This window comes from Camellia sinensis, chromosome 6 (assembly GCF_055761805.1).
Source record: "Camellia sinensis isolate YWXY chromosome 6, ASM5576180v1, whole genome shotgun sequence".
Taxonomy (NCBI): Eukaryota; Viridiplantae; Streptophyta; class Magnoliopsida; order Ericales; family Theaceae; genus Camellia; species Camellia sinensis.
The window spans coordinates 68,521,100-68,531,039 of NC_138966.1; the positions used below are offsets into that span (position 1 = coordinate 68,521,100).

Genomic DNA, 9,940 nt, shown 5'->3' on the forward strand with positions numbered 1-9,940 from the left:
GATTTTCTACTCTTTTGTTATTTATTTTATATTTTTTTTGTAACTTTCTCTTCTAGCTCTCAAGAAGAAAGTTTCTATCTAACTTTTCTCATCCTTCTCCATCCTCCATTTTGTTTTAGGCACTAATTAACTTAGACAACTAATTGTTTCTGTAGTAAGCTTAAGCGGCCCTGTTTACTCAAACTAACCTTCTTTGGCCTCTAAGAACGAGAATTTATGGATTGCTTGGGGCTTAAAGATATTAGTTTTAACTTAAGCACCTTATTTAAGGTTTTCTAAGTCACCTAAGTGTTCAATTCTCAAGTGCAAAAGGACGAATTTGAATCCCTTTTGATTTTCTTCCAATTTCTCTTTCTTTTATCTAACTTTCTCTTCTAGCTCTCATGAAGAATGTTTCTCTCTAACCTTCTCCGTCATTCTCCGTCCATCTCTATTTTGTACAAGGAACTAATTAACTTTGGTCACCAACCGATTCATTAGCTTAAGTGGGAGGTTTAACTCAAACTCACCTTGAACAACGTCTAGGAAAGAGAATTTTCTGTGTAATTGTAGCTTAACGATTTTGGTTTCACTTATGAACCAGATTCAAGGTTTCTTAATCACCTAAATGTTGAATTCTTATTCACCAAAAAAAGTATTGAATTCTCACAAGCATGAATTTGAATTCCCTTCGATTTTCTTCCTATAACTGTCTTTTATTTCTATAACTGTCTTTTTTAGCTCTGAAGAAGAAAGTTGCTCTCTTACTTTCTTCGTCCTTCTATATCCTTCTCTATTTTATTCTAGGGACTAATTAGCATAGGCCACTAATGGTTTCATTAGCTTAAGTGGCCAAGTTTAGCTCGAACTAACCATCTTTTTCTTTCTTTTTTTTTTTTCTTTTTTTTCTGGGTGAATAAACTAACCCTCTTTACACTCTAAGAAGGAGAATTTTCAATGTAATATAAGCTTAACGATCTTAGTTTAGCTTAAACACCTTATTTAAGGTTTTCGAAACCACCAAGTGTTCAATTCTCAAGTCCAAACGAATGAATTTGATTTCCCTTTAATTTTCTTCGTATTTCTCTTTTGTTTCTCTAACTTTCTCTTGTTGCTCTCAAGAAGAATGTTTCTCTCTAACTTTCTTCGTCCTTCTTCATCATTCTCTATTTTGTTCTAGGAACTAATTAGCCTAGGCCACTAATTGTTTCATGAGCTTAAGTGGCAGAGTTTAACTCAAGCTAGCCTTGTATAGCCACTGGAAACGAGAATTTTATGAGTAATCATTAGATATTGGTTTAACCTAAGCACCTTATTTAAGGTTTTCTTAAACACCCAAGTGTTCAATTCTAAATTCCAAAAGGATGAACTTCAATTCCCTTTGATTTCTTTCCTATATCTCTTTCCTTTCCCCAAATTTCTCTTCTTGCTCTCAAGAAGAATGTTTCTCTCTAACTTTCTCCATACTTCTACATCCTTCCCTATTTTGTTCTAGGAACTAATTAGCTTAGGCCACTAATTGCTTCATTAGCTTAGGTGGCCAAGTTTAACTCAAAATAACCTTGCTTTTCCTCTAAGAACGAGACTTTTCTGATTAACTGGAGCTTAATGATATTAGTTTAACTTAAGCACATTGTTTAAGGTGTTCTAAATCACCAAGGTGTTCAATTCTCAAGTCAAAAATGATGAATTTGAATTCCCTTTGATTTTCATCCTATTTCTCTTTCTTTTCTCGAACTTTCTTTTCTAGCTCTCATGAAGAATGTTTCACGATAACCTTCTCTGTCCTATGAAGTAATTAGCTTAGGCCACTAAATGATTCATTAGCTTAAGTGGGAAGTTTAACTCAAACTACCCTTGCTTAGCGTTTAGGAAAAATAACTTTCTCAGTAATTGTAGCTTAACGGTAGGTATTAGTTAAACAACATAAGCACCTCATTTAAGGTTTTCTAAATTACTTAAGTGTTCAAATCTCAGGCACAAAAGGATGAATTTGAATGCCCTTTGATTTCCTTCCTACTTCTCCTTCTTTTCTCTAACTTTCTCTTCAAGATCTCAAGAAGAGAGTTTCTCTCTAGCTTTCTCTGTCCTTCTACATCTTTCTCTATTTAATATAACCACATCATTTAAGGTTTTCTAAATCACCAAAGTGTTCAATTCTCAGGCCCAAAATGATGAATTTGAATTCCCTTTGATTTTCTTCCTACTTCTCTTTCTTTTCTCTAACTTTCTCCTCTAGCTCTCATGAAGAATGTTTCTATCTAACCTTCTTCGTCCATGTCCGTACTTGTCTATTTTGTTCTAGGAACTAACTAGATTAGGTCACCAACTAATTCATTAGCTTAATTGGGAAGTTTAACTCAAACTAACCTTGAATAGCTTCTAGGAAAGAGAATTTCCTGAGTAATTGTAGCTTAACGATATTAGTTTAACTTAAGCACCTCATTCAAGGTTTCTCACTCACCTAAGTGTTGAACTCTCAAGTCCATAAGGATGAATTTGAATTCCATTTGATTTTCTACTCTTTATTTATTTATTTATTTATTTATTTATTTTATATTTTTTTTTTGTAACTTTCTCTTCTAGCTCTCAAGAAGAAAGTTTCTATCTAAACTTACGCAAACGAATGGGTTAGAGTGAGAAGCTCCTACCTCTCTCTAGAAACTCTGTGTTTCTAGGGTTTCAATTCCTCATTGAATGCGATGGTAGAAGTAAATGCAATGGCTAGTTCTGGGGGCCCATCTCTGGTGGATATGAATCTTCCGCTTTTGGGGGGTGATGTGTTAAAAAATCCGACTGACGTTTTAGGGTTTACGAAAAATCAGTTTCAAATATTGAGTGAGTGTGAGATGGATCCAACGGCGACTTCTCATCTAGATCGCGAATCCGAAGTGGATCTCACTGTTGTTCCTAAACCAAGGGTTGAAACCCTACATCATCCGAATCGAGGGCTAGATCTCGTTTCGAAGGAGGATTTTCAAAGGCTTGCAGATCGTTTGAGGCGTTTGAAAGGGGAGTCTACACCAACCATCCAAGGTATAGATCCACCCCGTTGGTCAGATCGTATGGATAGCGTCCATTCTGTGTTTCAAAATCTTTCGGATAGCATTGTGGTGGCAAAAAATCGTAGTGATTCTCGAGTTCAGGGGGAAACGGAGACGTTACAGTCAGATCCGTCTCTTGCCACGACGGAAGCCAACCGATCTCCGTCCATCGGTGTTCATCAGATTGAAGTGGTACATGATCGGAACCCCTCTGATGAGCCCGTACAGGTTCGTGATGAGGTTGATCCTACTCGGGGAGGTAGTTTTGCAGTCAGAGAAGGTAGAGGAGGGAGAGGACGCGGGGGAGGTCACGGGCAACCAAACACTAAATCCTGGGCAGAGATAGCGGCGCCATCACTTCGGTCAAATGTTCCGCTGAGGTATGTTCCACCAATTCGTAATGAGGGTGCTGTTAGTGTGGATTTGCCCCCTAGACCTAATCCTTTAGAAAAATGGGACTCTTGTTTGGTGGGTTACTTCCTGGATAAGGGAGTTTCTTTCAACTATTTACGCAATAGTGCTTTCGATTTGTGGAAAAGTAAGGGGTTGAAAGAAGTTCTGGTTAATACTGAGGGATTTAGTTTCTTTATCTTCGATAATCCAGATTGTTGTAGCTCTGTCCTTGAAGGGGGACCATGGTACATAGGGGGCTTCAATCTATTTCTCAAGAAGTGGACCAGGATGATGAAATTGACTAAGGAAAAAGCAACTAAAGTCCCTGTGTGGGCTAAATTTTTTAATGTCCCCTTTGAATACTGGGACAGTGATGGGCTTAGTCGTATTGTGAGTGCAGTGGGAGTTCCGTTGTTTATGGATAATCTTACAGAGAAGGGGAGCCGGGTTTCATTTGCTAGAGTTTGTGTAGAAGCTGATGCTAATTCCACAATGCCGTCTATGTTCAGAGCAAACTGTGGGGGTGAAGAGGTGGTTATCCATGTGGAATATCAAGGGCTTCCTTCCAAATGTGACCACTGCATTGCTTTTGGTCATGATACTACTAAGTGTGTGAAGACCCAAGTAGCCCATTTGATTTCCCTTCAAAAGGAGACTGAAGATCATCCTGATCCAGGATGGAGTATAGTGAAAGCCAAGGGTAAAAGGAAGGTGGAGGACCCTATCTTGGACACTGAGCAACTAGAAGTGCAAGAAGGGGCTACTCAAGAAACTCACGAAACTGGTCAGAGCCTTCCACCTAATGCAGTGGCAGTGGAGGAATTAAGTGATGGGCTTAAGGAAATTGATCAGGGGGTTAGTACTGGGGAGCATTCTGTTCCCAACCTCGAGGGGCTGGATGAGCTTCAGAAGGAGTTGATGGCGCTTACTAAGTTGGTCCTACCACATGATACAGAGCTCATCAAGAAAGTGGAAAATTTGAAGGGTACTACACCAAAAAAAGTTGTTCCAATAGAAGAGCAGGCAAAACAAACTCAATCTGCAAAAAGTAGCTCCTCTGGCAAGGGCAAAAAGAGCCAGAGGAAGAAACAAAGGTAAGTCCCAGTTTAGTTTGATAGTGGGTTAGTAAATTTTTGTTGTCTCCAATGACTTTTAAAATTGCATCATGGAATGTTAGAGGGTTTAATGACCCTTCTAGGCATAAAGAAGTTAAAAAAATTTTGAACCGTGAAGATATTAAGGTCTTGGGCATTTTGGAGACCAAAATAAAAGCTACAAATGAAAATCGTATTTTATCATCTTGTTTAAATAATTGGTCCTTTTTGACTAACTCACTTCCTACTCAAACTGGGAGAATTTGTGTATGCTGGGATGCTACTTTTTGTTCAGTTAAGTTAATTGAGTCAGCTGATCAATTTTTGCTGTGTGAAATCACTGATTTTGCGAAAGATGCTGTTTTTAAAGCCTGCTTTGTTTATACTGATAATAGGCATATTGTTAGGAAGGAGTTTTTTGAATACATGGTCAGGACCTCTTGTCTGCTGTCCAAAGCCCCTCTGGTTATGTTAGGTGATTTTAATGCTATTCGGTATGGGTCTGAGAAGTTTGGTGGCTCATCTGTGTGGTCTAGTGAAAAAGAAGCTTTAAATTCTCATATTCTTCAGTCTGAATTGGTGGATTTATCTTATAGTGGTTGCCAATTCACTTGGGCTAATAAAAGAGACAGTGGGGCCTATATTGCAACTAAAATTGATAGAGTTCTGGTGAATGAATCGTGGCTTGATTCTTTCTCAGCTTCCTCTGCTTATTTTCATCCCTCATCTGTCTCTGATCACTCCCCGGCAGTGGTTACTGTATCTACTGATGGGGCCTCTTTTAAGAAACCATTTAAGTTTTTTGATTTTTGGGCTCACCATGAAAACTTTATTCCTACTGTGTCTGAGGTGTGGAACCAGTATATCCCCGGGGTTCCTATGTTTCGTATTTGTCAAAAACTCCGCGACTTGAAGCCTGGTCTTAAAGCTTTGAACAAAAAGGATTTTAGTGATATCTCCACTAGAGTCCTGGCTACGAGTTCGGAGTTAAATTCTGTTCAGTGGAAGTTGGATAAGGACCCTGGCAATCCTGTTCTACAAACACTTGAAAAGAGTCTCTATAAACAGTATGTGGATCTTAGTGCTGCTGAAGAAAGCTTGGCTCGCCAAAAGTCTAGGATCTAGTGGCTTGGTTTGGGGGATAGTAATAGCAAGTTCTTCTTTAGGTCTATTAAAGCCAACATTAATCGGGGTAAAATTCTCTGTATTGAGAGACATGATGGGCTTAGAACTACTAAGCCGGAGGATATTCAAGATGCTTTCATTAGCTTCTTTACTGGCTTATTTGGCAAGCCTATTGATGATCACTACAATGGTTTTGCTAGGATTAATTCTCTGGTGAAAACTAAGCTGTCTCAAGACCAATCTTTGCTGCTTGCTAGTCCTGTGTCTGATAAGGAGATTAAAGAAGTCTTCTGGTCATTAAAACCCAATAAGGCCCCTGGCCCTGATGGGTTTTCTGCTGGCTTCTTTAAGAGCTCCTGGGATGTTGTTGGTAGAGAGGTCACCCAAGCCATTAGAACCTTCTTTGAATCTGGTAGGTTACTCTCTGAAGTCAATAGTACCATTATTGCTCTTATTCCTAAAGTTCCTAACCCTGTAAAAGTTGGGGACTATAGGCCTATATCCTGCTGTAATACCATTTACAAGTGCATTGCGAAAATTATTGCTAATAGGATTAAAACAGTTCTCCCTGATCTGATTGATCCTGTTCAGTCCGCATTTGTTTCTGGTAGGAAAATATCTGATAATATTTTCCTTTCCCAAGAGCTTCTGAGAGGGTACCATAGAGGTTCCCCTACCCCTAAGTGTGCCGTGAAAGTGGACATTATGAAAGCTTATGATAGCGTTAGATGGGAGTTTATCATCGATATTCTTCGTGCTATGGGCTTTCCTCCTACTATGGTGTCTTGGATACAAGCGTGCATTACTAGCCCTTCTTTCTCTATCAGTATCAATGGTAGCCTGCATGGCTATTTCAGAGGTGCCAGGGGTCTTAGACAAGGTGATCCCATGTCCCCCTACCTTTTTGTCCTAGCCATGGAAATTCTTGCTAGGATTTTTGCTGAAAAGTCTCATCTCCCGACTTTCAAGTTTCATTGGCGATGTGACAAAACTAAAATTGTTAACCTCTGTTTTGCTGATGATCTTATGATCTTTTGTAGAGGGGATGTCCCCACGATTGAACTAATCATGGCTGGCCTTGATGAGTTTAGTAGCCTTTCTGGCCTCACTCCTAGCTCTAATAAGAGCAACATCTACTTCTCTGGTTGCAACTATGAGTTGAGAGAGTCGATCCTTAGAGTTGCTAAGTTTAGTGAAGGGACCCACCCTGTTAAATATCTTGGGGTTCCTCTCATTACTACTAAGTTAAGAGCGGTTGACTGTAACCAACTCACTGATAGAATCACTAAAAGGGTTAAGAGCTGGAGTAACAGAATTCTTTCATATGCTGGAAGAGGCCAGCTCATTCAGACCATTCCCTTTTCTATGCAAGTGTATTGGTCTTCTCTTTTCATCCTTCCTAAGAAGGTGGTTAAGGAGATTGAGAGTATCCTTCGGGCGTTTCTTTGGTCTGGTACTGAGCTCAAAAAGCATAGTGCTAAAGTTGCGTGGGACAAGGTGTGTGCTCCTAAAAATGAGGGCGGTTTGGGTTTTAAATCCATTGAGATTTGGAATAGGGCTGCTATTGCCAAACACATTTGGTTTCTATTTTCCGGGGGGAACAATCTATGTGGTGCCAATGGATAAAATCGTACTTACTCAAGGGTAGAAGTTTCTGGCATGTCAAAACTCCTAGTGACCCTTCTTGGGTTTGGAGGAAACTTTTGTCTCTTAGGAATATTGTCTCCCCTCTTATTCTCCACAAGATAGGTAAGGGTGACTCCACATTCCTTTGGTATGATAATTGGCATCCTCTTGGGCCCCTCTGGGATAGATATGGGGATAGAATTCAGTATGATTCTGGCTTTAATAGTGAGACCAAAGTTAGTCAAATTGTTCGTGGTAACTCTTGGCATTGGCCTTTCCCTAATTCATGGGAAATTCAAGAGTGGATCTCGTCTACTCTTGAGAGTTGTAGACCTGATTCCTCTAAAAATGACCTTATTAGTTGGACCCTCATTTCTGATGGGGAATTCACCATCAAGTCTACTTGGCACCACTGGAGAAGTAAGTTTGCCAAGGTTGCCAAGGTAGCTTGGCATGATTTTGTCTGGGGTTCCCATAAAATACCTAAGGTTAGCTTTATTGTCTGGCTTGCTATTCAGGAGAGGCTTAATACTGGTGATAGAGTGTCTGCTTTTGGTGTGATCACAACCTGCTCCTTTTGCCAGGATCCCAATGAAAGTCACTCTCATCTCTTTTTTGATTGCATATTCTCTTCTAATGTTTGGCAAGCTATTCAAGGTAAATGTAATGTTAACTGGCCAGATCTTCATTGGCCTGGGATCATTACTCATGCTACAGGAGAAACTAAGGGTAAATCTCTCAGAGCTCATGTCCTTAAGTTGGCTTTGATGTGCACTGTTTACAATCTTTGGCTTGAGAGGAATAACAGGAAATTCAGTAATGTCTCTAAACCTGTACAGGTTGTTATCAAATCTATTATTCACATGGTTAGGGGGAGATTACTTTCTGTTAATACCTTTCCCAGATCTCCAGGGGATCAATGGTTTCTAACCCATTGGAATTTGCCTGAAAATGTTTTGAAGCCCCTTTCCTCTGTCAGGAATGGAAGGGCTGCTGAGTGATGTGAGTTTCTCTACATGAGGGTTGAGTGAAGGAGAGCAAAATTTGTTTACTAATTGTTTGCTCATATTTGCAGTTGCTGTGCTTATGGATTTCTCTTGAGAGTTGAGTGCTGTGAGAAACAAACACTTTCTGTAGCTTATTGTGGGTTGAGTGAATTCAGTCCTCAAATTGTTTTGTACTAATGTTTATATATATAGTAAATTTTTATATGCAGGCTAAGGATGCTGTTATTGAGTGGAATGAGTTCTTATACTGTGGGTTGAGTGTTGTGAGGTCCTATATTGTGAGCTCTATTATTATGTTCCTGAAGCATGGTTTTCTTCCTTCATTTGGTTGTAATGTCTTCAAGTTACACAATGCAGGGTTTACTACAGAGTGTAAGCAAGGCATGGGTGGCATGGGAGGTCAGCTGCATCTCCATGGGCATTGCTGGTTTGCTGGTACAAATGCCTCGGTTTTAAGAGTTTCCTGGTGTGTGGTTATGGCTGCTTGTAGCGCCTCTGGTGGGAAGATTGTCTTTCTTTTCGTTTATTTTAACTTCTTACGGTTGGACATTATAGATGGTTTGCTGTGTTTAATTCTTTTTGGCCTATCCGTGCGGGATGTGCACGGCATTTCTGTTTTGTTGTTTTTTGGGTTTCGTACTGTGGATTATGGTACGCTTGTGAGCTGTGCTTGGTCTTCTTTCGACATGTTGGGACAGCCAAGGGATGGACTTCAGTTTTTTGTTAACTATGGCTGCTGGAAATGCCCAGGACGTGATGAACCTATTGTTTTTTATTTATTTTATTATTTGGTTGTCAAAGCCTGATGATTGCATGTTGTATTTTTTGGTCTTATGCTTTAACTGCGGGATGTGCATGTTTAAGCTGGTCTGTATGGTCCCGAACCTGTCTGATTGTGTTCATCTTTCCCATATGTTTATTATGGGACACATGAACATTTTTGTATGTTCGGGTCTGTGTCGTTGTGCGTGGACTGTTCATTAGGCTTGTTTGTTTTTTTGGTATTTTGGATCGCTTTCAGTTTCTTAGCTTGTTGATCTAGGTTGGTTTTGTTCCTTTGTTTTCTTAGTTTCTTTGGTTAGGGCCTGGGGCAAGCCCCTTGTATATGTGTAATTTTCTGTGTTTTTAATTTATGACTTATTCACCCAAAAAAAAAGAAAGCTTCTATCTAACTTTTCCCATCCTTCTCCATCCTCCATTTTGTTTTAGGCACTAATAAACTTAGACAACTAATTGTTTCTGTAGTAAGCTTAAGCGGCCCTGTTTAACTCAAACTAGCCTTCTTTGGCCTCTAAGAACGAGAATTTGGGGCTTAAAGATATTAGTTTTAACTTAGGCACCTTATTTAAGGTTTTCTAAGTCACCTAGGTGTTCAATTCTCAAGTGCAAACGGACGAATTTGAATCCCTTTTGATTTTCTTCCAATTTCTCTTTCTTTTATCTAACTTTCTCTTCTAGCTCTCATGAAGAATGTTTCTCTCCAACCTTCTCCGTCATTCTCCGTCCATCTCTATTTTGTACAAGGAACTAATTAACTTAGGTCACCAACTGATTCATCAGCTTAAGTGGGAGGTTTAACTCAAACTAACCTTGAACAGCGCCTAGGAAAGAGAATTTTTTGTGTAATTGTAGCTTAACGATTTTGGTTTCACTTATGAACCAGATTCAAGGT

General features: G+C 39.4%; 1 protein-coding gene across 1 annotated transcript; it reads left to right on the plus strand.

The window, feature by feature from the left end:
* Window positions 1–2,681: 2,681 nt before the first annotated feature.
* LOC145793347 (uncharacterized) lies at window positions 2,682–7,261 on the plus strand. Its single transcript, XM_082876156.1, has 3 exons — window positions 2,682–4,510; window positions 4,594–5,577; window positions 5,677–7,261. The coding sequence occupies exons 1-3, from the start codon at window positions 2,682–2,684 to the stop codon at window positions 7,259–7,261; spliced, it is 4,398 nt and encodes a 1,465-aa protein (XP_082732282.1).
* The last annotated feature ends 2,679 nt before the right edge of the window (window positions 7,262–9,940 follow it).

Excerpts from the sequence above, each read along its gene's own strand:
- LOC145793347 (XM_082876156.1), top strand. The coding sequence starts at position 2,682 with ATGGTAGAAGTAAATGCAATGGCTAGTTCTGGGGGCCCATCTCTGGTG. Across the intron at positions 4,511-4,593 it reads AGCCAGAGGAAGAAACAAAG|AGGGTTTAATGACCCTTCTA; the intron begins GTAAGTCCCAGT and ends ATGGAATGTTAG. Across the intron at positions 5,578-5,676 it reads GAAAAGAGTCTCTATAAACA|GTCTATTAAAGCCAACATTA; the intron begins GTATGTGGATCT and ends GTTCTTCTTTAG.